Source organism: Falco biarmicus, chromosome Z (genome assembly GCF_023638135.1).
Source record: "Falco biarmicus isolate bFalBia1 chromosome Z, bFalBia1.pri, whole genome shotgun sequence".
Taxonomy (NCBI): Eukaryota; Metazoa; Chordata; class Aves; order Falconiformes; family Falconidae; genus Falco; species Falco biarmicus.
The window spans coordinates 49,369,359-49,397,309 of NC_079311.1; the positions used below are offsets into that span (position 1 = coordinate 49,369,359).

General features: G+C 40.1%; 1 protein-coding gene and 2 long non-coding RNA genes across 4 annotated transcripts in view; 2 read left to right on the forward strand and 1 right to left on the reverse strand.

Moving 5' to 3' along the window:
* Window positions 1-27,951, reverse strand: part of ADAMTSL1 (ADAMTS like 1) — a 191,095-nt gene that overhangs the window by 19,680 nt on the left and 143,464 nt on the right. Inside the window, exons 19-23 of the mRNA XM_056325134.1 lie at window positions 26,428-27,568; window positions 20,674-20,801; window positions 17,068-17,196; window positions 9,865-10,044; window positions 7,651-7,785 (exon numbers count right to left, since the gene is read on the reverse strand). Of these exons, the coding sequence (XP_056181109.1) occupies window positions 7,651-7,785; window positions 9,865-10,044; window positions 17,068-17,196; window positions 20,674-20,801; window positions 26,428-27,568 (1,713 nt within the window). The remainder of the gene's footprint in view (window positions 1-7,650; window positions 7,786-9,864; window positions 10,045-17,067; window positions 17,197-20,673; window positions 20,802-26,427; window positions 27,569-27,951) is intronic.
* The window catches only part of LOC130142774 (uncharacterized), a 39,436-nt gene continuing 23,380 nt past the window's right edge, over window positions 11,896-27,951 (forward strand). The window contains exons 1-2 of one of the 2 annotated variants that reach the window (XR_008819502.1): window positions 11,896-12,077; window positions 12,449-12,533. This is a non-coding gene — a long non-coding RNA (uncharacterized LOC130142774). The remainder of the gene's footprint in view (window positions 12,078-12,448; window positions 12,534-27,951) is intronic. The other variant, XR_008819501.1, reaches the window with a different exon arrangement.
* On the forward strand, window positions 19,922-26,731 carry LOC130142775 (uncharacterized). Its single transcript, XR_008819503.1, has 4 exons — window positions 19,922-20,058; window positions 25,683-26,286; window positions 26,462-26,552; window positions 26,649-26,731. It is a non-coding gene; the product is annotated as an uncharacterized LOC130142775 (long non-coding RNA).

Consider the following 27,951-nt stretch of genomic DNA (forward strand, 5'->3'; position numbering starts at 1 on the left):
GCTGTAACTTCTGTCCCATTAATGAAGTGCTTTAGCCCTTCAGGAGAGCTTCTGAGAACCAACATGGAGGGAGAGGGTGCTTCAAAACTTAGAATGGATAAGTCCTTTAGTTGACAGGTCAGAAATCCCACAGTGTTTGGAAACTCCCTTAACACTTACTCTAGAGCAAAACATAAGTTGTGCAAGAGGCTAGATCTTTTATGTGAAGGAGCAGACGGACAGGTCTTCAGACTGGGATACCTGTGGCAAATTTTATACCCCTGGTTATTCACCAGAACTTGCCTCGGTGGATCTCTGCATCATTTATATCTACATTAGAACAGGATCTAGGTCAGCGATTTTGGAAAAGCTTAGAGACACAAGTTCAAGGGCTACAACTCTTACCACAAACCCAAAATTAAAACTGATGTTTCCCCAGAGACCAGTGATACTATGTTATGTGGCAGCATTTTGGACCACTGCTGTAGATCAGATTAGCTCATTCATGGCACCAGACAGCAGGCAGGAAAAAAACCCAAGGCGGGAGATTGCCTAGAGGACCTTGCTCTTTTGACTTTGCTTTGAGAGCTTGGCAGCAGCAGGACTAGTGGATGATTGCCTGAAGAACAAACACTGTATCAGGGTGGTCAAAATGTTTGACCAAGCAGAGGTATCATCACATACCGTATACACTGAAATGTACACAGTATGCATATGCAAATGAAAAGCCACACATTTCAATAAAATGTTATGCTGTAGTCTGATGTAGAAGGAAGATTCTGCAATCCTGTATGAACTTTATACAATATTTAGAATGCAATCAATGTGATAGAGCCTGATTGGGGAATTAATTTCAATGATCATGGCATACTCTTGAAATTAATGCTCATCTTTATAGAAAAGTCACTTACCTGAGAATTTTCCTAAACAGTGTGACAAGGCAGAATTTACACCAAGACAAAAATGGAAGTAATTGGAAAATACAATTAACAGGACAGATTACTGCATGAACGCACCTGGTGCTTTATCCTCATCAGCGTGGAAGTATTTCTGGTATAAAATAAAGTTGCTAAAAAACATTCTTTAGAATTAGAACTACTTTTCAAACACGATAGTAAACTTACTATGGAGAGTGAGGAGATAAAAAATGATGTTGTGAAAAGTAAGTTCTCAGACAGCCATGATTTTAACTAACTCCTACTGCACAACTTCTGCAGCTGTCTTTTTTCTTAGGGGACAACAGATACTGGTTTAATCACAACTACTTATGAGTTCTTTTGTTTGCTGACTCTGTGCAGACTGTAAATTATTTTGTATTTTGCATTTCTGCTTCCAATTTTAATGAAGTAGTAATTTCCAAAACCTAGAAAAATTTAGAGCAGGCTCATGGTAGGGAGAGGAGGGGCAAAAGGGAGTAAAGGAAAACTTACATTTCAAGAAGATATACTCTTGCTCTTGAGTATATCACCAACCATTGCAAGAAATTTGTACTGGTGAGATCAGTTGGGTTCATCTGGATTATTTACTGCTTTTCACACTGATTATGATCAAGTATCAGTCCCATGCTAAAATGTTTTGGCACAAAAGCAAAATACATAGGAAACAATTGCACCACTAACTTCTCTTGCTCTGCTGAAAGAGTTTGGTTCTGATCATGCCATCAGTTTGTTTCTTCTCCTAAAGTAGTCAGCAGCACAGAATTTGACTGACTATAATGCACCCCAGAACATTCAAAAAGTTCCATGTTAATTTTTCTGTTCAGTGTGACATCTAGATAACTGTTAAATCTGCAGGTAGGCAAATACCAGCCACAGACTTGAAGAGGTCCCCTCTGAAGAAAAAAACCCAACAAAAAACTAGACTGAAAACCCTCCTGAACTTTGCACCTTAGCTCTAATGCAGTTGGCCCTTTCGGAATAAGTAATTTATTCATACTCAAAAGGCTGGCCATTGCAAGCAAGGTGGCTGCCATATCTTTCCATTCTGTTTTCTGGGGCTTCTTCTGGGCATCTAAGTGACTCTACTGGAAAGTTAATGGGGTATACTATTAGCAGTAAAAGAAACATGAGAGGGAAATACTGGTTTTGGTAAGGGGAATCCTTTGCCACTTATAAGTTTAAGCTTTCTGTTATTACTTTGTTTTAAAAACAGCTTTATCGCTAAGTAATATTGGTGATTGCAGAAGAGGAATTTTTAGTCTAGCTTTTCATCTTCTGAAATAGCAGTGAATTTGGCACCTAAGCTGTTCTAACTCTGTGGTCATTGGTGGTAATGTACAAAACCAAAGAAATCTGTCTTCTAGAGCTGTGTTTGCTATGCTGGCAGTTAGTAAAATCATGTTCTGATTTGTGAAATGAATAAATATGATATGGAAGTCAACAGGCAGAACACAATAAATATAGAGCTATACTTTTCTGGTCATAAAAAAAGTACATTTTCTCATGTAACATTATGGTTATTTTCAGTATCTCCTAAAAATCAGGACTTTTTTCTGCTAAATACACAAAATTGGATAGATGTAGCGTAGCCTGGAAAAGTGCAAATTCAGAGTCCTAAGTTGGGAATGACAATAGGTTCCCAGCAAACAAACTGGAGAATATACATATATGGAGAGATAAAAGGCATGGGAACCAGATTCCAAATAATTGCCTAGGCTTTTCCCCATAGGTTTACTTCCATTTCACATTCCCTAGAATGACCACTATGCTTCAGGATATGCATTGTGTTCATTTCATCCAAAGAATAAAAACAGAACAAAGGCCAAGATGGTATCTCCTCTTTCAATCAAAAATATTGCTGGTATTTTTTTTTCTTTTTAGCCAAAATATGAACATTTCATCAGGATACAGTTAGCCTTAAAAATATACATTGCAGCTATACACAACATCTACCATTATCTCAACATTTATTCCTTCTTAGATGCCTTCCCTTTTTAAAGACATTGCTTAAGTGTTGCAGTGTGCCAAGCAAGAGCTAGATATTTTTTTTTGTTTCAGTCCTAGTTATCTTAACTGTTTATGCTCCCATTTCTCTTCAAATTTGTGAGCTTGTGCTGCATTCCAAAATAGAGATGCATTCCTTCCTCTGGATGCCTCATAAATACAATCCAAAACCTTTATTTAATTATATACAAAGTGCAATGCAACAATACCCCTTCCTTCAATATATGTATTCTCAAGTGTACATTATATTTTCAGAAATCCTCACCCATGGTGAGGATTTCTGAAAAAACATGTGGGACATGAACCTGAAACTTTGGGGAAATGTGTTCACAGACATTTTCTGTGTGACTCCAAGGGTTCATCTGCAACAAAATATTGGAAAAAGCAACAGATGCCAAGAAACACTGTGCTGTTACAGGTATAGTAGATTCTTCTTCAACCTTTTTTCCTTCACTATGACATTTTACAGGTTTGTCTACATTTCTATATTCCTAGAAGTATTCATTTCTGACATTTCTTCCAATGCTCCTGCAAGAACCCTCACTTAAATGTAATTAATATATATAAGTAAAAGTCATTAAAGCTTCAGCTTTCACTATGCCACATATCTACAATAAATACATTATTCTTCTGTGCTAAGATAAGGAGACATTTTTATATCACATTTTGTATCCTTTGACAAGGCTGCTGAGGTTTCCAATGAGGTCACAATAAATTTGAGAAATTGTAGTGCATCCCCACTAGGACCTTTAGACTTTCTTACTGAAATGTCTTCAAATATGGGAAACAACAAGCTTAAACTGAAATGAAAATAAGTATTCCTGATAGGTCCAAAGACTTTTCTGCAGGACTGTTAGAAGTCAGAAACACCATGCAGTTTTGCCAAAATTAACACTTACAAAGCTCAAGATACAATTATACTTGTAGCATAGATAAAGAAACTCTACTGAAAATAGATGAACTTAAGATGTTCCTTTAATTCAAAAAGATAATTCCTCAAAGTAATCAGGACTTAAGAAAAGTCAAATGGTCATGAATGTTGTTAAAAAACAAAAGTTCTTACCAGGTGACAAACAAAATTTCTTTCTGAGGACAAGTGCAGACTTTCTCATAATACTTTCATTACCAACATTCAGGAAAACTATTCAAAATTTAGTCTCAAAGAAAGAAACCTTAATAAGACTAAGTTCTAACATGAAAGCTTTCTAAAGAAATATAAATTGGTGTCACTCTAGAAATTCACTGTATTCTGTATTATGTGTGATACAAAGTCTTCTTGTGTGCCTGCCAGGAACCAAGGACATCAGAAAGTGCATGACAACCTGTTGCTCATTACTGATTGTCAGTCTGTGCTACTGTAAAACTCAGAAATACCCCAAAACTCATAGGTATTCAGCTTCTGCTTTGCAGGAGGTCCTGTCCTTCAGATGTGTGATGTGTAGATAATATAGAAATGTCTACTACATAACCTGTCAACGTTTGTTTGAGGGCTGGGGAGGACTGCAGTACTCTACACATACTTCCAACAGTTGTGGAGGAGCAGGGTAAGCATCAATATGTGCAAGCCACTCTCTACATCATGCTCTCTAACTGGGTGACATGTTGAGCCTAGAAAGCTACCTGAAATCTCCACCCTTTAGAAGTAAAAGTAAGAAATACATAAGACAAAGATGTTTCTGTAAGCTCATGCAAAAAGATGTTTTACATTAGATCTTGATGGGCAGGTTGCTGACTCCATTGGGCAGAGCATGGGTCTGTGACAGATCTTTTCCTCTACTTCTAGAGTGAAGGCACACAAATGACTGCTGAATAGGAAGACCTCTAAACCAGATATGTGTTATGACCCTGACCTTCAACCTCTGCAAATCCCCTGAAAATTATGTGGAAGAAAGACAGGAACTGACTCCAGAGAGCAAGTTCTTTGTTTCAAATGGTTGAAATTATGGTGGAAGCATTGCATAATTCCACTTGTAAAAGAAAGTGCATAGCATGTAGGATAAACTGGAGGCTCAAGTTCTCCCCTTTCAATTCAGCTTGTTAATTGTTGTTATCTATTATACAGTTGTTAGTTTCTAAACAAGTTCTTATTTGCAAATTTAATCTTCTGTTGCTCTGCTAATACGCTCTGGTTTTTTTCAAGGTACAAATCCAGTGTTTAATGAAGTTTTGATTCCCATTTTTCTTAAACCCTGGCAAACCCATACCTGAGTTTATCCAGGTTTCTAACATAATTTTTCACCTTTGGTTTCTTTTAACTCCTTTAAAATATAAAGTTTCCCGAAAGCTTGCTTACCACTCCTTTTCTTGACATTTCATTCTCTGGAGATGTCCTATTTTCCTTCTCCACTCAACAAAACCTCATATGCTTAGATTTCCAAATACCAAGTCTAATTCAATGCCTTCTGAGTCCCAAGAGATACTGGTGTCTGTCAGCAGTAAAACAGACACGGGACTTTATACATAGTAATTTATATACCTAAAGTTCTTACATGGGGAATCCAGAGCATGTAGAGCAAACACCCCAACACAGTCAATGCTGAAAGACTTAACAGGATTAAAGTCAATTGGCTGGGTGGCAGAATAGAAAGAATTAGTGGACAGCTTGTAGGGGATGTTGTGGACAGACTATATAGACATGGGTCACAGACATACAAGTTCAGAAATTGTTCACACATTGGTGTTTGCAGCTGGTGCTTAGAATCATATGCAGATTTTCTTTCCAGTGTAGCAACATTTCAAGCAAAGGTTAGTTATGAAGGTGTCACTGTAGTCCATGATAAACTTAGCTACTGCACTGGAAGACTGTGAGAAGACTAAATTTGGGAGTAAATATAGTCTTTGATTGTAATCCATGCTGATATTAACCTAAAGAGTAAACTAGATGTAGATACAAAAAAAAAATAAATCTGAGAGATGAGTCCTTCTTTTTTTTTTTCCCCAGTAATGATTATTCTCCTTATGGATGAATTCAAATGCATTGGTACAACCACAGGCAATGTATTTAAGTAACATACATGGAAGCTGAATGCTTTGTGTTTTTGTCTGAGTGATGCAACATGATGCAGCACACTGGACTGTAGTTTTCTAATTGATTGGATAGCCCATTCCATGCTGATTTTTAATTGCAGAAAAATTCTCAGGAGGGTTCCTTAGGTTTTAATAATAACAGGCCTCAAATCCAAGTCAGTAAAACTCCAGTGAAGTTGAGGGAATTGCCTCAAGAATGAAACTGGTTTGCTGTTTTGCCATTAACATTCATGGAGTTTCCTTGCCCATGCAGGAGAATCGCAGGGTACAGGGTGACACAGCCAAATGAAATTAATTTAGAAGTGGTTGTGCACAGGCAGTGCAGAACACTCTTTGTGGTTCAATTACTGGTTTCAAACAATAAAAAAATCCCTACAACTACTTAAGATCTCTTTCCAGAAACCTGAGAGGAAATGGATGAAACAGAGTGTGACCTAGTCTTACAACAGTGAGTACAATAAAACCATGCTCAAAATGATTTATTAAATGCTAATAAATACCTTCAGGTATTCCCCCCACTAAGGACTACTTCATTGCAGTTTTTGTGCAAGCAGAAACGTAATCCAGAGCTGCAAGCTAAAAGCCATTGCAAACGTATGCAGATGTCAGCACTGGGGAAAAGTAAACCATACAAAACTGAAAACATAAATAGAAAGCCTCCACTGTGAAAATAAAATCTTAAAATTGCTACTAAATGTAAGCAAAGAGTGTTTTGGAAGGTACAGAGACCAGAGCTATAAATGCTCAGGCCAGCTACAGACCCTTTGCTAAAAGTTTCAGATGCCTAGCTCTGAAAAGAAAAAAGATTGCTCTGAAACTGCAGGACTTGACAAGATTTCACTGTATGCAGTAATAAGGCCATCAGAGAAGCTGTTTGCCTATCTGAGCCTGACAGTTTGTAGAGGCTCAAGATCAGCGTAAGAAATAAAATTTTAAAATAAACATACCCTGAGCTTTAGGAAAGGATGAGATTCTCTTTGCAAAAAAATCACACCCACAGACTTGAAATGAGTTTACAGCATCTAACAGAACTTGCAGTGTAAAGAGGAGAAAGAGATATGGAAGGGAGATAAGGATGAAAAGAAGAAAAGCATTTCATTAAGGATAGTTTCCTGATATGGCTTTCCACAGATACTGGTTGTATGATATACCAAAGACATATAAAATGAAGACAATGAAGCAGGGAGCTTGCAAGAGAAAAACATGTCTAGAGGGATAGAGGCAAAACTCTAGGAAAGGCTCTGAAGAAGTAGGATATACAATATGAATAGCAGACATATGGAAGGATTAGTATCGAAATGCAGAATAAAAAGAAAAACAGAACCACAAGTGTTTCTTCTTTTAGATCAACTGGCACATGAGTTTGCCATGTCTTGCTTTGAATGAGATTGGCAGCCTCTAGAACAGGGACTGCTTCTTACAGGGTGCTGCACAGTGTGGTGCAATGGAGCCCTTATTCCACATGCTTTGGGGCATTTTACTAATAAAAGGACTTCCTTTTTTAAAATGAGTTTCTGAGTTCTGAGAACAAGTTGGCAGCGATTATGACTGACAATGCATTGATGGTTTGATGTGTTTTGTCTCAGTGCTTCATGGCTGGATAATTGGAAGCTTAACTGCAATGGATAACTGGATGCTTAACTGTATTCTAATTCTAAACCCCTTTTAATAATAATAAAAAATCTTAAACCACTTGACTTACCTATGAGAGCAGAGCTTCCTGGACTGATGGTCATTTTTGTTCCTGAAGGAGAGGTCAGCACTGAATGAGTGTTGGTCCCAGCACTGGAAACCACTGCTGTAAAGTCTTCTAGGTAAGGAAGAGGTCGTGGAGGCTCTGGTAACAAACAGGTTGGGAGACTGAAGTGATGAGCAACGCTATAGAAGAAAACATCTCAGGGACATCACCCCCTCCACACCCCCCCCTCCCCACACACACCCCCAAACACCCCCCCCCCCACCCCCCCCACACAACCACACTAACACCCCCCCCCACACCCCCCCCCCCCCCCCACCCCCCCCCACCCCCCCACCCCCTCCCCCACACCCACACCCCCCCCCCCACACCCCCACACCCCCCCCACTCCCCCCCCCCCCCACACACACCCATCCCCCCCCCCCCCCCCACCTACTGCATTATTTGCCGTGCTGCAATATAATGATTTCAGAGGGGCAGTCTAAGCAGCTTTGGGCAACTACTAAAGGTGTGCTTTGCCTCACTTTAGGTAAGGCACTAGAGAAAGTATTAAACTAACATCTGAATCAGTATGACCACAAAATAAAATAAATTCTCTCTGAAGGATACCATGGCATTCTGATTGACCCTCTTCATATGTGACAAAGGTACATGATATCAGGAAATACCATGTACAGCTTGGGTGAAAGAGCAAATTTATACAGCACAGAAGCCAAATCCAGTGTCCACAGCAGTCGCTGGAAAAAAATTTAATGTCTGCTACAGCCTGGATCAAGCCCTGATTAGATATGGTTATAACCCTGCCAAATCCTGTGGTATATTTAGGTAAAGCTCCAAATGTGTAAGAGTTCAGAGCTCAAGAGGATCAGTCTATGCTGTCAACCGCAGGGATTTAGTTCTTCACTAACCATAATGCTATTTTAAAAATCGATTGCATTGCCTTTCATTCCCAATTCTGTTTGTCATGGAAATGATGAGATGTTTGATTTAAGTGAATGGTAGCTTCATTCCCTTTCAATTAGATGACAGCACATGCTAAGCAAGTTTTCTGTTGCTGATCACATTCAGCACCAGAAGTACGAGTCATGGATGCTTGATCTGTTTCTTTCCATCAAGGAACTAAACATGCCATTTGCCTACAAACATAAGCAGCTTGTGTAGCTCACAGTAACTTTCCATCTGTAAAAACTAAACCATTTGTAAAGATCAGAAAAGGATGTAAAGATCATGTGGAAATTTTTATTTATAGGCTGAAACCCAGCTGGTCCCTCCCTCTCCTGCACCCCCCCACCTCCACCCCCCCAAATGTTTTTAGACCAATTTTCTGTAGCAAGTCTGGATTCACAGTGAACTCATGTGAACATCCATAGAGGGGTTTTAGTGTTGATTTCACTTTAAAACTTCTTTTGGAAGCTGCATCATCCATGGAACCTGTGCTTACTCTAGTCATGAAAGATGAGAGCTGTAAAAGATGCTTTAATGGTGTTCCATCAATAACAGGGACTAGGTTTCACTATCGTATGTACAGAATCACTAAGTCTAGCTGGATCATTCATCTGCCAGGCATGGAGAAATGATAGAAGATGAGTTGCTAGGAAAGGAAACCCCTTTCCCACACATCAGATTATGAACAGGTAACACTTACACTTCCACCCACACTTCACAGCTGACACATCTTTTCAAGTCACCCAGCTGGGCTTTCTGTCTGTTGTTCAGAAACCCAAGAAACAGTAAACTTGGCCATTTGTTGAACTTGGGAAGTGCTTTTTAAAAGCACACTGGGTTTATGCACAACGGTGTGGTGTGTACCAGGTGTGAAATGGGTCTGTATCACACAGCCATGTACGGAATGTCTGCTCAGCAGACGCAAAGCACTTCACAGGGGACAGGTGGCATCTTTCTTATTTCAAGAGAGCCACTTTAAGAAATGGTTAATAAATGCTTTTGTTAGCTAGTAAGTCTGAAAGAGTGAAACTAAGTATCTCAGTACTGGGAGGTGCAGTCCCTGTGCTTAAACATTTTCTCCTTATCCATTTTCCTTTTACCACCACCTTGTTTCATGTGACGCTGCCCAGTGAACAAATGCAGACTGGTTCTTTCCTTAGAACAGGGCTTCCTGTATGCCGTTCCCTCTTTCCACATACTCTGATTAGTACTGCTGCCTGGATGTGCCAGCAGCCACTTTACTATTGCTGCAAGTGCAAAATACCCTGGACTCACCAAGAACCAACAGCTGGGAGCTTTCAGTTACCTCCCCACGAAGATTGGCTGCCTTGCAGGAGTACAACCCCTGATCTGACAGGGAAACGTTTACAATTAGCAGCAACCCATCATTCGGATGGTGAGCAGAGGACAGCTTGACCTTGTTCTTAAACCAAGTAACTTCTGCTTCAGGAACACCTGCGAAAACATTGACAAAACATAACACAAGTAAGATACAGTAGTTGCTAAACAGTGTTATGGTTGCTACAGAAAAAAATGTTAAGATAGAGCAGTTAAAACAAGATTTTAATATGACTTTGTAGTGAATATTTTGCACTTCAGAAGTGTTTAATCAATTCTTTCACATTGCCTATCTTTGTGTTTCTTAAATCACCTTGAGACAGAGCAGAAGAGTTAAAACTGAATTGAAGTCTTCCCTTTCAGTGTCCCAGAGTTGCACAAGCAAACTTTGGACTCATTAATCTTAAAAGCAAGCCTATATTGCATCAGAACAATGTTAATCTAGCCTAGTACGCTGTCTCTGGAAGAAGCCATAAGCTCGTGCCTCTCCCAGCCTCCCAGTAGTTTCAACTCAGGAACTTTTGGAGCCTGAAGTAGTTTCTGTGCAGTTAGGAGCGCTCCATGGATTTCTTTTAACTCATGTGATCTTCCTTTTTGAAATTATGCAAACAATTTAGCATTTACATCTTCAGAAAAGCAGTTTCAGCAATCTCACCAGGAGGCCTCAGACAACAGACCGTTACAGATCCATAACCTGCTACAGGAAGAATTGCCTCCTTTTGTGGCTTGGATCTAAGGTCCCAGCTATCTCTGTTGGGTACCCTTTTGTACCCAACAAAACCAGAATGGGTTCTCATGTGTAGCTGGCAAGACCTCTGGTCTCGCTGTAGATAGTATTTCTTTGACATAGGGATTTCCACCTCAGTTTAAATGCATACCAGATCAGGTAACTTAGTTTTACTGACTAGTAAGCAATTGGTTTATGTGAAATGGTATTGAAAGTCTTAAGAGATGGGATAGGCCTCTGGAGCTGTGCCTGGGAGGAAATGATATTGTGTGGACCCATGGCTGTAAGGAGCAGCACATCGCCAATCCTGGTAACTGCTGGAGCGCATGCTCTCCTGCTTGCGGTACTGTCTGTATGTGGGACACAGTTAATCTCTTTCACATGAACGTTCAGTTTCCTTATGTCTACTGTAGATTAAGATCATGCATACAGGCAGGTATTCTTAAGTATCTGCTGCCCACCTAAACCGTTCCCTGCCTCATGTCACAGCAACATGTTCTTCTGCCCATTGCACTACCTTTCTGGTTGTGCCTCCATGCCAAAAAAACCCACCCTACTGTCAGTTCTGTGGCCCTGGCATCAGAAATACCTCCCTCGGGCTGTGGTCACTGAGCATGGCCACCCATCTGACTGTATTTGCAGTAAGCGCCTGATTGCAGGTGCCTTGCTAAGCATGTGCAGATGGAAGTGGGAAGGGGAGATTTTTTCCTATTCTTCCACATCAAAGGATTGTGGCCTTTTTTCCACCTCTCCATGAGTCACCTGGTGACTTTGCCAAGACATCTGGAATGAGTATGTGTGAGCCTGGCAGCCAGGAAGGAAAGCTGAAGCCTTGTAAGGGCAGAGGGTCTTGTCCACATTCAGAAAATAGCAGGAAGCAGGCTATAAAAGACTGCAGGGTTTTTCTCACCTTTGTCTGAGGGTAAATAGCATATGCTAATCTGGACCCTTCATGGCATACCCAGAGAACTAATCATTCTTGCCTATGCTGCTGTTTTCCAAAGGTTTATCCTCTTTTGTATTGCTACAACTCAGCTTTTTTAAAAGGATGGGCTTTGGCCTGTTTCTGACATGCTCCCCTCCCTGCCCCCCCGCTGGGATATGACCATTACGCAGCTGTCCCTCTGGCTGCTACTCTTTGACCTATGTGGCATGGGTGGGCTGACCACCACTTAAAACCTCACTCTGATTTTTTCCAGAGTCCTCAGGGGAGTTCAGCCAACAGAAGGATAGCAAACAACCACAACCCCTGAGTTTATTCAAGCCTGCATATTTATTGTGTTTCCATTACAGGGAAAGGAAGTTTGAGAGGTGAGCTCCAAAGAGCAAAGGAGAGAAAATGGAGACTTTTCTAGTTCTGCAGCCCCTGGGATGGGAAAACACTCACATCCCAGCGCTTGTCCTCCGAATGCCACTAGTGAAGGTATGATCCATTCTCTTTTGCAGGCTAAGCTACTTACAGCGCACAGGTTTTCACATTATGGCTATTGCAGAGTTCAGTCATGGAAGTATCAAGAAATGTACCTCAGAAATAAACAATCACATATGAAATTGTGAAGTTTTCTCTAATTCCAACCAGGGCTCATCTTCCTTCTTTGACGACCAAAACTGGGTGGAGCTTTCAAGTTTTTCTTGAAAATAATGGAAGATAAGTGCAAATAGTGGGACAAGAGGAAGGGATGAGGAGTGCTGAGAAGATGAGGACTTCCTATGACCACAGTCCTCAAGAGCAAGGACTCAAATAAAATAAATAAATACATACAGAGACAAATAAAACTAATATTCTTCTTGCAGACAACTGCTTGGATAGTCTTAGTCCAGAAAGGCAGATTCCTCCTGTATACACTTCACTAGCAGAAGAAGCAACAAGAGGTTAAAGGTAAGACTCCTTACTGTTGAGGTATTACTGTTGAGTCTAGAAAAGGTGCACTGTACCTAAAAAGCTCTACAAAAATAGTTTTCTGACTGATACTTTGCAAAGGGTGTTTTTCCTCTGTCTTTAATATGAAGTTTCCACTATAACAGGGCATTATTTGAAACTAACCTGTACAGCTGTCCCTACAGTTTGCTTTAGGGAAGATAAGCAGTTTGTCAGTGAGTAGCAACTTCATTTTCCTTTGTGCTTCTGCCTTTAGTGACACTTGTAAGCATCAAGATAGGAATAGAATGCAGCCAGCACAGGGATGAGCAAACACATCACTGCACAGCATTGCCGTGAGGGGTGGAAAGTAGCAAGAGCATTTCATTCAGTTTTGCTGGGTAACAAGTGAACGACAAAGGACAGAGGGCTGAGTGTGTTTGCCTTGCAGAAACAATCACAGAGACTGAAAGTCTGAGAGGTGCCAGCTGGAAACAGAACTCATGTTGCTGGGCAGGCAAGTCTTTAGATAGTGAATAGTTACCCAAATCTATTCTTTAGCTTTCCCCTCCATCACTGTGCATGTATCCAGCACAAAAAGGCTACCTGGGATATGCAGCAAGCAGAACTGTGCATGTTAATCAAGATAATTTTGCTAAACCAGGAGTTTTTGACGAAGGAGGCATAGCAATACAAGGATCTAGCAGTGGTGACTGGTTTACAATGCCACGAGTCATAAAGCAAGGTAAGTATAACCTCCAGCATACAGATGAAATGGACAGGAAAGGAATGTTTAGAACAGTTGAAAAAACTTCAAGCTGAAACATCAGAGAGAGAAGGCCATACAAGGCAGGATAGTAATGTACTTTAAGTTACTATTCCAAATCTGTTCTGACTCAAGAGTGACTAATGGTATATGACACTTTTCAGACAGGTGCCTCTGTTAGAAGTCTTATGGTCTGAAGGACAGCATGGAAAAATGCCCTATGAAACAGATTTTTTAAATTTGTTTCGTCTTTCATGTCCAACTGTATTTTCAATAACAGCTTGGGCCAGAATGATTGAAGCTTCTGGTATCTGAATGAATATCTGCACAATTCCAGTGCTGAAGTCAACAGAAAGCTTCCTAGTGATACTGATGTGATCCAGATTACTTCTACATCCCATTTGGAAGTGAAATTGCCTACAGCAATCAAATTGCCCATTCAGAAATGCTGTTGGCTTTTTGAAGCTTGGAGAAAATCCTCCAGCTGGAACTCACAGGCATCTGCAAGACTCCTGAGTGGAGTTCTGGGTAGGAGTTACCTTAGGATTATTTCTGGAGAAATCTGGGACTGACTGCATTCTCCTAACTATGTTTAAGAAATCCTTTCATCTCTGTGAACAAAGTAGTGAAATTATGTCAAGTGAAATAAGGCCGATTTTCAACCTTGAAAAAAACCACACCACTGTTTGTGGTATAACCAAAACAGATTTTCATCTTGACGTGATTCATATCAGGGGCCAATTAAACTCTAATGCACCCAGAATGATTTTGTTTTTCCTTGTCTTACAGCCAGTATCTGTAAGTTTAAGCTGAGAACATAGATTTTGACAGTGTTTACGCCTTTCATAAGAAGTTAAAGAGCAATATAAAATTACTTCCTAGGCTCTGGTAATGTTCTTTTTCATTATCTCCTGTTTTTAGGAAACCTTCTCCAGGCTTATCAACACCTGTCAGGAGCAAGTGTATACTTTTGTCCCTTGACAGCAGGAGTAGTTTTAGAAAATGTCATAACCAATCCTTATACTTAATATTTCTCATATAAATATTTATTCTGCTGTCCTGTTGACTCTCAGTAAAGATGTGTCCTTATATGAGACAAAACTCCAAGATCCAATACATGCATGGTCCTATACTACAGGCTATACAACACTGTGATAACAACATAGCTAACAACGATGAGATTAACAGGTACCTCATCTGGATCTGGGACAACTCTTAGTTGCTATGCTGGCTCAGGGCATCCTGAAATGACTAGAGGGAAAGTACTAGAAGAAAAAAGACTGTAGCTTTACAAAGCTGTGCGAAGAGGTTTTTTTTTCATCTGGATATTCTCCACATAATTTCTGTATATGTTGGTTTGCTTTCTAATTATATTCACTTAATTCTCACGTTCTAATTTTTCTTTTATTATCTGATGTTACTGCATCAAACATTGCACATTAATTTACTGTGATTTGATGGTCATTTCACTGTTAGTGCCTTCTGGGGAACTTTGGCAAACCACATAGCTGTAAACTCCATCTACTCTGAAGAAGTCACTAGGATAAGACACATTTGCTGACTGAAGCAGTAGTGCATGTTACTCTTCACCTTAGAATTGATCATTCTAAGTAGAATGATAAAAAGAAATATTAAAAGGTTAGACAATCACAACCCTGATGCTAAACCAAAAAATCTGTGCTTATATTAGAAGGAAAATTATTTTTATTGTCAAGTTCTTCAACAGGTTTTATGAGATGATCTATTTCCCAGACAAAGGTGAGACAGCTGATGGAAATCACTCTGTTCCTAGACCTCTTCCCATATGCAGCTCTTTTTTAAAATTGTTTTTTAATTATCAACACTATTTGTATGAAAATAGGATTCTAATTCCTGTAAAATATTTCTTTCCTCATTACTCACTCTCATTACCTGTGTAACATCTCAACTTGTGGTTTATGACTTTATCATAATTTCAACAGTATTAATCTCTGATGTCGTATTTGACATTTTCTGCAGAGGCAGTAGCAGAAGATAAATGCCCATGAAAAAAAATCATAAATTAAGCAATTTTTTTCTATATCATAGAAGAATCCAATATACAGTAAAGTTACTAGATTGCAAAAAGCCTTCTTCCGGGAGATATGGTAGTGATTCTACTGTGACACTGCTAAAATTTTCCATTGTGGATGACTTTGTCCTGCTAGATAGGCTGCATAAAATTGCTGGAGATTATTTTCCTCTCAGAAAAGGCACTGTATTAGTGCCCCTGACCATGTTGTCCTCCCTTCCTGTAGTTTTCTGATGCAATAAGAACTGTGGCAACTTTGCTTAGCCACATCCCGTTCATTTCATGATGTCTTCATACTGAAGGGAAATGGCTGCACTTCTTAAATCAGCAGTCATTGTCTACATCTATGGGGCTTCCCCATCTGCAGCTGAGAGAACCCAGAAATCTAAAATAATTTATGTTCATATACTACTTAGCTTCTTTCACACACTGGCAGTGCAGGTGGCATGCAAGGGCCTCGGGAAAAACAGTACAGTTTTCATCTCCTTGTGTTTGAAAGGCACTGAACATTGGTCTGATTGCAAGTGAGTGTCTAGTGTCTATGTTGAAAGGGCAACAGAATTACTGAATTTATTCCGTCATGAACCGCTAGGAAAAAATGATACTGTATTTTTCTTTCATGAATCCCACTGAAAGTAATCAATAAATTGGAATCCCAGCCTAGTATTTGCACAGCTATTGTGAATGTTTTGCTAAAGGACAAACGACCAAATAATGAAACTTGAGCCAAATACTCTTTTCACTTAATAATTTGCATAGAGGTGTGGTTGGCAGCGCCTGAAGAAAGAAAACTGACATTCACTAAGTGCTTGAAGTGAGTAAAAAGTGTAAAAAAAAGAGCAGGATATTTGGATATTTGCAGTGCAGATGCTTAATTAGGGTAATCTGAAATAACTGCTAGGTATAAGAAGCTAAAGCAAGGGTGTAAGGGACTTCATATAAATCTCCACTGCAGATACTTGTGTAATACTCAGCACGGCTCACTTTGCATTTTATAAGCTGCTCCCTTCCCCTCCTGTTCTCCCTCACACTGTGCATGAAGGTGTAATGAATCAAAGGTTTGGCCCTGGTTCTGTAGAGATTTCCCAGATATCTCTCTCTGCCCACCCCTGCTTCCCGTACCAACATTCCCACCAACTGCAACACACAGATAAGATCAACTTTTTTTGGTCACCGTTGGAGAGAGGAAAACTACTGCCATAAGACTGAGGGCTATTCAGTCTCTGGCTGGAAAACAGTTTCAGGGAGAACCCTGTTTCAGCAGAATTCCTCTGAGTTCTGGCACTCCCAAGATGAAAAAAGAAAAATCAGTAAGAGTGTGCTAACATACTCTTAATTTGAAAAAAAGAGTTTGGAAGGAAAAGAAGGAACTGGAGTGGACTTTAAAAACCTCATCAATGAGGAAATAAGTCAGTCAGTCCATGCTTGTATATTCTCACCAAACATGCCCAACAGGTAGGAATATATATGTTTTTTTGTACCCGCACCATACTGTGTATTTTTAACAAAGATGCCTGTTGTATCTTCTAGATTTTCTAAAGCCAATACACTTTTCTTGTTGGTATTGATAAAAGGAGGGAAATTTCTATGCTAGGAATTAATGGAAGTGAAGAAGTTTGCCCAAGTTCTAGGAAAACCTTGCATTCACCCAGCTGCACCTGGAGACACTAACTTAGCAAAGAACCCGGCAGAAATCTATAGCTGAAGGCATCTGCATGGGAAACCAAGTAATTTCTCACCTGCAACCTGGCAGCTGATTGTAACATTTGCTCTTTGGATTGTTTTCACTGTGCTTCCGATATCCACAGTAACAGCTGGAAATTCAGTGTTTATCACAGTAGCTCTTGATGCCTTTATCAGTGGCTTTCCTGCAGAGAAGAACCAACATGATTTATCAGACAAGCACACTGAGCTTGCATGGGACAGATGGCCTGGGACACTCTGGGACACCCACCTGCTTTTTATAATATTGGTGTCACCAAATTGCATGGGAAAAGCTGTCTTGGAAAAAGAAAAAGCATGCTTAGAGCAGAGGCAGGATAGCATTAAAGCCATATGGACACAAATAAGAACCAGCTGGATCAATAAACACCAGCACAATTGAGGCTGCTGCAGCAAGATGTTTGCGTGGTACTGCAACCAAAATACCACCCTTTGCCAAAGGCCAAACATAGGGAAAAGAATCCTGAGTGATGGCTACAGGCACATTAATAGTGAGGGAGGTTTACAGCAACCTGCAAGCTGTTTCTACACATCAAATGTGTTTTCTTTAGTCTATAGTGGAAACACGGGGATTGGGAAGACCACACCATAACCAGAAAGTTTTCTCATAATGGCTAGTGTCAGAAAATGAGGGACATAAACAAGCTACTTTCTGTGAGCTAACCCATTTTGTGTTCCTAAAGCCCGTAGTAACGGTGCTATGCTTTAACATTGTTCGTCTCTAACAGATACCTTCTTTGCCTGCAGCAAACTTTCCAAATTGTTTTCAGTGTGCTTCCAACATAGGTGACAGCAAGCAAGTGGGTCAAGGTGTTCTCCTGCTGTTGTCCCTGACCATGTGGGATTAGCTGTGGAGTTATCTACCAACAGGGGCTTAAGGAGCCTTCTAGTACTCCTTTCATAGGAGTACTGTAAAGGCATGACTACATGACACAAAACAGTTCAGAGATACTCGGGCCTAGCTCTGAGAAAGGGGAGTGAAGCAGCAGAGCTGACAGAGCTGAGTTAAGGCAGGCCCCTGCCCCAGAAAAGATGCTTTGCAGGCAGGATGATGGATGGAGGGGTAGAACACGACATCACTTCAAATGGTATGGGACTTGGGTGTTTTTGACTTGTTGTATTTACAAACTCTTTATCCAAAAACCTATAAACACATTTTTTTCCCCTTTAAATGAAGTGTCAGATACAAAACAGGTTCAGATATCATTTGCCTTCAAAAGCTGCAGTTCTAGGCTAATGTCTACCGCTGGCTTCATTTGCATGTTAATTTGAAGGTGGTCAAGGAAGAAAATATGTAGGTGAGAAAAAAAAAAAGTGGATTTATTGAGCTCATGGGGAGTCTTGAAGATTGAATTCAGTCCTAACTATAAATTTCTGCATATATTTCCAGGGCTTTTAAAATATTCATTTTATCTGGAATTCCTGTCATATCAGTTTGGGTTCTTTTTTTGTATTTTTTTTATTTCTCTTTTGGTGCTTTTAATGCCTAAGAATAGCAAAGTAAAATATTACATTTTATTGTTGAAATATCTCTCAAGGTTTTAATGTTTTGCGGCAAAGCCTAAAGAAAAGAAAAGAATTCTTCAGCTATACATCAGCCTTTTATTTTCCTGATTCGTTTCCCCAATCTCATCAAAAGATTAAAAATCTTTTAGCTGTTCAACCCATAAAAAGTAACAAACCATTGATAAAAATGGAAGCATATTCCACTATCTTTTTTTCCATGCATGTGTTAAATGAATCAGAAAATTCTTCAATGAAAAAAGCTTTCCGCCCCACTCCTGATGCCTCTAAGGACAGTCTCAGCTTTCCAGGTTTTTTTTGAGAAAGTACTTCCATTCTGCCAGAAAGTTTGTTGCTTTGTTCCAAAACCTGCTCAATATCTCATGTTGATATTTATGGCCTCATTTTATAAAATGTTCAGCTCTTTGTTTTGGATGTGAGGTGGAAGTGTATACCAGTTCCTAAGCAGAGTTCAGCTTGAGTCTGGGGTGCATGAATATTAATTCATCTAAAAACAGTTAAAAGAACAGCCTTGATAATTAATTATAATAAAACAGCTATTAGTCTTCCTGTGCCACATGGACACCTAATGCTCAATTTATTTTTCTGTGGCTTCACACAGTATTGTCTCCACACAAATTACGTCGTACAAAACTGGCTTTTAAACTCACTGAAGCAATAGGGATAGAATAGTACTTTTGACTTTAATAAATATTTTTTTATTATAAATTATATTAAAAATATTTTTTAAATCTTGTATTCAGCTGCTTGCTGGTGCAATAAAAGAGGATTACTATGGAGTTGCTCCTAACTGTCTTAGCAGCAACACCACTGCCCTGCTGCCTGGAATTCAGCAAAGATATTGCTGATCTGCAGTAGTGTACAAAGGATCAGTATCTTTGTTTTTGCCTACATGTAATATGTAGCTCTGATGCAGATCTTCCTTTTCCACTCTGGGGGATTCAGCTGTTCTCCTTCTAAAGGACAGACAAGGTCTCTTTCCAGTTGGTTTACTGATCATCAGAACTTCACTGCAGGCCATTGCTTCATTCTTAGATTTTCCTTATGCTCTTCTTGCCTGAAAGTTTCTCTGTGCTTGGTGTAAAAAACCCTCAAACTCATCAACTGCTATTCCCTCCTTTAATTACACATGGATACATTGGCAGCTGATGGTCATTGCCTGCACCTTGGAGGCCTCCAAATACTTTCACATTCTGAAGCAGTAAAATGGAGAGGTCTGAAAAATCAATAAGCTTTCTAGCATTTCTAATGTGTTTCCTTTGTGATAAATAGTATCCTCCTTCTCCAAGACCTCTCTGCCTTGTCACAGTCCTTGTCTGTCTCTTCTGTCTCTTCATCTTACTCAACAGCTCCTCATTCACGTTTGCTGCTCTGCCTTTCTGCTGGTCCTGATGTGGTTGTGAGCCTGCTGACATTGCCTATCAATGAACCTTGAAGAAGCTGGATTCACGCACTACCTCCCCTTGCCCTTGGCTTTTATTCAGGTGTGTTTTCTTTAGAACAGAAATCTAAGCTAACAAAGGATATTTAGTCTGCTTTAGAACTCACCTGATACTAGGTAAATATAAACCTAGAAGTTAATTTTTTGTGAACATCTGTTTCCCAGCAATTGAAAGTGTCAGCCATTCTTCTGCCACAATGGATCAAATATGATACAAGGGCTTGATCTTGCAAGGGCCTGGCTCTTCAGCTCTGCTATTTTTCAGGCTTGCCTAATGTACATCTGAATAAGTCCTTCAATGAGTCTGTTAGACTTGAAGAGATCAGTGATAGGTTTAAAAGGAAGCATACAAATTGGGAGGCTTGGACTGCGCTGACCATATAGGCTATGAATAACCAGGATGAGAGCATAACAGATGGAGCAAGTGAGAAAAAGCATCAATCTCTTGCAGAAATCCACAAATCTCACAAACTAACTGTGAAAGCTGCACTATGCCTCAGGGTTTTCCAGAGTTCATGCCCTGTGTTTTCAGCAGTATATCTCTGTTGACCCACCTTGCCCACACAGCATCTTCAGCCACCTGTTCCCTAACAGTTTCTGTGCAGAATCACACAAGTGGCAAGGACCATCCTACAATCACAGAGAGTGAACAATTTACCTGCTAGAGTGACAGCAATAGAGACAGAGTCAGATCCCAGGGCATTGGATGCATTGCAAGCATAGAAACCCACATCAGCTTCCACAGGTGCTAGAATCTGCAAGGAGTCATCAGGCTGAAGTAGCATCCTGGAGTAAAGCAGAAAGAAACATTTAACGGTCTTTTAGTTTGCGTGAGCATGAATAAACTTACTGGGATTTTTTCAGGTTTACTTTTTTTTTTTACAGTTCAGGCCTTTAAAAATTTTAGTCTTGTTCCCAGTTCTGCTGCTGATAGGTGTATTAGAGAAAGATTGCTGAGTATTTAGAACACCTGCCTGTGGTTGTGAAACCTCCTCTGCTGCTGTGTCACTTCCTGCATAATGCTGAAGGAGTCGCCTAGCCTCCCTGTCTCCCAGTTCTGCAAAGTAGTAGCACCAAAAGTAAAGAAAATGCCGAATTATTGCAAGGGAAAATTCATGAAACCTGCTGAAGAAGGCAGGAAGAAGTGAAGTGAAGCACAAGCTCAGCATCAAAGCCTGAAAGAGGCTCCACATTCTTTAATTGCTGAGCAGTTTGTACAAACCCATCAGTCTCGTGGCTCCCCTAATATTCAGTGAATACAGAGGAATGAATATTCAGCTCCTCCTTGGGCTGTACCAAGTGTTTCTTTCCTCTGCCACTAAAAGGAACCTGCTGTGATCTCAGTGTACTGCCCTTGGGTAAATGGGATGAATGAGGTCTTAGAGTTCTTAAGAACTACTTTTCACAGTCAGTTTTGCAGTAGTATAACCCCACCAGGTCCTGACATATACCTGTTTGAGCAGGAATTCTGTCCATGGGCTCTTGTCAACGCATATGTACCCTTAATTTCAGCACAGTTATGTCATGGTTATTGTTCCTTTCTCTTTTAATTTTTTAGCTGAAACTGTTGATAAAACCTAATCACAAATTATTTTTCTCAGCAGCAACTTTCAGCAGCTGTTGTACATGAACTCTTGGTTGAGACTATGATTGACAGAGACAAGGGTGAAAGTGGTGGGAGGATTATGCCTGTAAAACACATACAACAAAAGTCTGCTCACAGATCCTGGAATAGATGAGTTTCTCTCCACTCCCGCCCCTCCCCCCTCAGTGAAAACTGGTGTCTCATGGACAAAAATTCAGCAGATACTTGATCTTGCACAACACTGTGGGTGGTGGATCTCTAAAACAAACCAGATTAGGACCACCAATCAAAATCTATTATAGGAAAAAATGCAGAGTTAAAATTCTTTTTTGACCATTTTTTGAGTAATAATGGTAAATATTATTATTAATAAAAGGAAAGACCTGCCTTTTGTCAATGAAGCTTTCCAAGCGCCTAGAAAAATTCACATTTGCAAAACAGACATTAATAATGTTTAAATTGCATTTTGCTTGAACAGCAAAAAACCCTCAATAGTTGAAAGAATTCCCTCCCCACTTCTGCTTTCAAGGATCATTTCTTTCTTACCACTTAGTCATAAATAGGGCAGACTTCTAGTTAGCCACTGCTAACAGTGCCAGAAACTGATGAAGTAATTTACTTACAAAACCAGTGTTAGCATGCATCAGTAGCTCACACATAAATTTTTTAGTTTGACACCGACTGGTTCAATCTCTACATGGAATTCATTAAAGCTTCAGAATTTGTCCCAAATTACACTAGCATATAGCAGTTAAAAGCTGGGTGTGTTCTGCCTGCATGTGTGCAAATATAGTATGTAAGCTGATCAGTCACTCCTACACCAAACAAACAACTACAACCCAATATAAAAAGTTTTTAGAATTGTTTCTGTCACCTTTAGGTTGAGGAAAGACCTTGCTTAATATTGCATCTTCTAAAACGCAAGGGATCATAATTTGTTTGTTGTTAATCAACTGCTGATATAAATCTCTGTCAGCTTAAGTCACTTCAAGATGTAGCGCAACTATTTTTAGAAATAGAAACAGGACAGGTAGGTACCTGCCTTGAAAAAAAGCCAAACCCCAACACTGCTCCATCTTTCTATCTTTTCAACCTGTTTTAATGTCCTTTAGAAACAAAGCTAATGTCCGTTTCTTTTCAATAATGCGGTTGTGTGTCACAACTTGGCCTAGCTGCTTTTCTTGAAAGCAGATCTTTTATTATCCCTCTTTGTATAGAATTATTTTGGTTGGATTCCCTATTTGCTCATAGATAGCTATTTTTGTTAAGTATTGGGTTGCTTGTCAGTGGTGAAAAAAACACCAGCTGTAGCAATTCTTTCTGTCAGCAGCATGTCTTCAGAATCTCATTTATGGACTTAAAATAATACAGCTTGATGTTTAATCAGTTTCATGTCAGTTGTTCCACACTGCATCCATTGTGTCCAAGACAAAAAAAAATTATAGGACTTATATCTGTGACTAATTGAGATGGCACCTCGCAAACACCTAACTCTGTATCACCTACTGTTTACATTCTGTTTCATGTCCATTTATAAAACACATTTCTGTTTTTGGAAAGTTGAATTATCAAGTACCGATGGGTTTCCAGTGGTGGAATTTACAGCTTACTTGGAAGGCTTGCTAAACAATGCATAAATCCCATACAGATTTTTCACTTCTAAAATGGGTTCGTAAGGAAGTCATCTGAATTTTCTTTGAAATAGAACATTTTCCAGCATTTACGGAAGTCTCCAGACTTTGGTATAGATGCTAGCAGGCTCTGAAAGTGCACTGAGAACCCATGCTGGTGTTAACCTGACACTTTAACCTTAGGAGAGATTATAGACACTCGTGTTAAATAGGTACCCAGGCTGAATACGCAAATTCAAGTCAAAGATCTTTTACTGGAACCACACATATATTTTCAACTGCTGCAGCTTTTTGTGTTATATGTTTTCATTCTATTGAGTAACTGAAAACCAACACTTTTTTGGGGCCTGTGTTATATCTTTTTGTGACAGTGCCTAAACTAAACTAAGAAATTAATTTTGCAAGTGGAGCTATGTGGTGGGAGTCATAAATACTTCTAGTGGGAGTCCTAAATACTTCCAGGTGGAGGGAACAGCTCATGGAAAGAGGCAATGGGAATAGAGCCATGTGTTGCTACATCACTGGTCCAGATGAAATCCATGGCCACAACACATGAAAGTGCGTGCCTTTATCTTGGTATTTGGTAATACACAATACAGATTGCTATCACCCAACCTAAAACCAGCAGCCTACACTCTAAAAATCACAACAAAAACCAGATACAACTGGAATCTCAGTATACTCGGTCGGACATGAGCTGAGGGACTTCAGCACCACTCTCTGACCTTCCTCACCAAAGGTGTCTCTCTTTGATACTGGTATGGGAAGACCCATCTCTATTAATTTTCTTACTCCATTAAGAAGGAGGAGGGCTAGAAAACTGGTTTCTCATTTCCATTCAGAGGCTGGCAATGTGTGGAGAAGACAAGCTGCAGAGCTGAAAGACAGCTCAAGCATACCAAACACCACCGCATGCAGATGGCCTTGCAGTTTGCAGCACTACACTGTGACACTGCTTAAATCGTGGCTTTCATTTGTACAGCTGATTGGCAGCCAGCAAGACTATTCTGAGCCAGGACCAGAATACCGCTGTTAAGAACCCAGTAAAACATCCACAACCCAATTTTTATATGCACCATGATTTCTAAACTTCCATTAACTGAAAAGTTACAAATGCTGACTATCTCTGAAGCCCAGTGCTTCATGTTGGATCAACCTCACCCGCCAACCTGGAGTGATGAGTACAGAAGGAAGTTCATAAAGTGGAAATGGCCTCAACCTTTAAAGCAGAGTAATGCTACTAACTGGCAAATAAACCATACTTCCCCAAGTCTTTCCAATAGAAATTTTGAGCACACGTATTTGCCTGATAATTCAGAAATACAGCACAGCATTTAATGCTATTTCAGCCAAACTGAGTGAAAATAAAATGGTTGAAAGGCATTGTAAGATTAAAAAGAAATCTAAACTAAAACTTCAGAAATTGTAAGACTGTTTTATTGTCATCTAAATGAATCTGCCCGTTGCTACACCATGGCTGCTTATATGGTGTGAGATAAACTTGTAATTTTCTCATGAGTGTAGTGTCTGGCATTAACCATGTGGACTTTATGTAACCTTCATTCCCTTTCAAGCATACCACAGAAACTACAGTCATTTCAAAAACAGAAAAAAAGAAAATTAATCCCTTAATATGGCACAATTCCAACAGGATGTAACCACTGGCAATAAAAATCTACATGTGAAACTTTTGGAGGGTCATGAGGATATTTTCACGGGAATATGTCAAAACAGAAGGACACTACAGGCCAAAGCCTTGATTGAGACTGTATGTCATTTCTGCAAAAGATACATACTTGCTCTTAGTGTCCCTTCCCCCTGCAAAAGTTACCATATTTTGGTAAGAAACCTGATACACTTACTAGGCCTCAGACACAGAAAATGAGAGATAAGAACCTGGAAATTCAGTACATTAAAGAAAACAATGATTTTGGAGTGATTCTGTTGCTAAAACAAGAAAGGAGCTAATAAACTATTGTATAACTATGCAGAAGGAGCAATTGTACTCAAGACTTTACTGCATGATCCACAGACACCACACTGGAAATTAATTTTTGACTCCATCTTTTCTAATTTCCTAAGCTAACCCTATGATTAAATGCAGATGTCTTAACTGAGGTCAGTATCTTATGCAGAAAGAGCTTCTATCAGATGCCTGGACTGCTTTGTTGTACAATGTTGCTTAATATAACTGCCTCTTACACTCTGCCCATCCTTATATACCAGTTTCTCACAGAACAGAACCAAAATGTGAGCTCAAGTATACATATGAGAAAAATGTATGTTATCAACACAGTTAAGCACACAATTAGCACTGAAAATAGTCTTTTCATGTGCTTTCGCACATAAATGAACACCATGGAGTGATATGCAGGTAAAAGCTACCCGAAGGAAAACCAGCATAATTTCTGTGGTACACTGTTAAAAACATTTTGTTGCTCATGTTCTCAGGCTACATCTGGGGCCAGCACACTGGAGTTTGAACAGACAAGGATGCACTGAGTCACATCAGAAGGCTAGTGCTTGGAGATCAGTGTGCTGAGACGACAGCATAGCTGCAAATATCCATGAAGTATGGTTCCACAGTTTCCAGCCTCTATTGGGACATACACAGAGAATGGTGATGGTAATGCCACCTGAGGTTTGTCCTGTGGTGCTTTTACACGTACATACACATGTGGAAGGCAGAAGCCTTTCTTCCTTCACCTTCTGCTACCGCAAGCATGTCAGATAGACCCTGCTGGGGCACTATGAGAAATTAAATTCATATCTCCAACAGAGGATAATAATAATAATAATCAGTAATCAGTTTTCATATCTCAGAAACAGTCTTCATAGCAGAAACCTCCACCTTCAGACTGGGAAATACACTAAGGCTTCCAGTCTCCAGATGTGGAGTGCTCCAAGGGCTGCAGTAGGCACTTATCTATTTTAGTATTTTATGAACTTGTCTTTTTGCTTAATGAAACACAACAGAAGTTCCTGTTTGCTGCTCCAGACCCACCCAGCATCCAGACCTTGTTGAAGAGTTACAGTGCCCTGTTTACCACTTCAGGTGTGTCAGCCTTTCTTTCTGCTATGAAATTGGACTACAGCAAAATATGGTTTTGTCCATGGGACTGACAGGCAGTAAAACATGAAAACTGGGGAGTCAAAATATCAATTATTTTCTTAAAATTTAAATAATATGCTTTACCTATCATTGTATTTCACCTCCTCTCCATTCTTAGCCCAGGTGATGGTGGGCTTTGGGTTTCCCACTGCTTCACAGTGAAGGAGCACACTCAGTGTACCACTGGCTAGGACCACTGTCTGTCCCAGGTGGGTAACGACCTCTGAAGCAGAAAGCTGTTGTGCTGCTGAAATCTTTCGGAGGATGGCAGGCTTTTGATGAGGTCTGTGCAATCCCTTTGCCAGGTCTACAGAGGTGGGAAGAAATGTTTCAGCAGATGAAGTCCTCAGGGAGCTGGTAAATCCAGAAACATGTCTGTGAAGAGGATACTCCACCGAGGTTGAATCTACTCTTCGCCTTGATGCTTTGAGGACAGATTCCTGGTGCTCCATGTGGCTCTTGAAAACCTCATGAGCTAGCTGCATGACAATCTGCTCAGTGTAGACATCTTTAAGCTCCTCAGGCTGTTGAGACAAATTCCTTATGATATCATCCAAGCGTTTCTGTTCTGTAACCATAGTAAATGGCAAGCTATACTCCCGGCTCTGGTCCTCCTCTGAGGATGCATTTCTCTCTGTCGACTCCTGGGTTTCCCAGGACTCCAGATCTTCCCCTGGCCAGCCCCTGTGCTGCAGCAGCCTTGAGACGATATCATCATACCACCTGCTGGGATCACTAAGGTGTCCTCGCTTTTCAGCCTTGCTTCCGTTGAAGAGAATCCCACTGATACGTTTCTCCTCTGTTCGCAAGGCTTCATTTAAGCTGGCTTTTCTCATGACCTCTCCCTCCCTAATACCAGCTGGCTGACCAGTAATGATCTTTTTGTTGCTTCCAATTAGTTTAATTACAAAATGCTCCTGGGCTGGCCCTGCTGTGCAGGTGTATGTCCCTGTGTCTGAAGGCTTCAAATGATGGATTTTCATGTACCCGTAGGGTGCAATAGTGATGTGAACTGAGCTGACGAGCCTCTTGTCATCCTTCTGCCAAGTGATCATTGATTTCCGGAACCTCCTTGTGGGGCATCGGAGTATAATAGAGGTTTTGGGCAGCAGGTAGGCATACCCACCCACAATAAAGTGTAGTTTCTTCTGCTTCCTTGTCTGGATGTAAACTTTCTTTATGGCCATAATATGGGGGCTTTGTTTATGAGCTGGCCTGTTGTGCCCTGAAATTATAATCATTAAAAATATTAGTATGTGATACCATTAAACAAAACAAGCAGTTTACTTTGGTGCTGACAGCATTCAACCCATTAGACAGTAATGGGAGAAACTGACCACCAGCTGCTGAACATTAAGTTGAGGCAATCAAAGTAAAAGGAACTAACAAGGAGCACTTTAGGAATGCAAAAGTGGTCCTGCCCAGGATACATGCAGAAACCAGAGCCAGTGACAAAAGCTTTAGAAGTGGGAGAAAAACCGAGTGGAATCAGAATCACAGAATGGTCAGGTTTGGAAGGGACCTCAGGAGTCATCTAGTGCATCCCCCTGCTAAAGAAGCTACAGCAGGTTGCAAAAGCTGCATCCAGGCAGGTTTTGAATCTCCAGA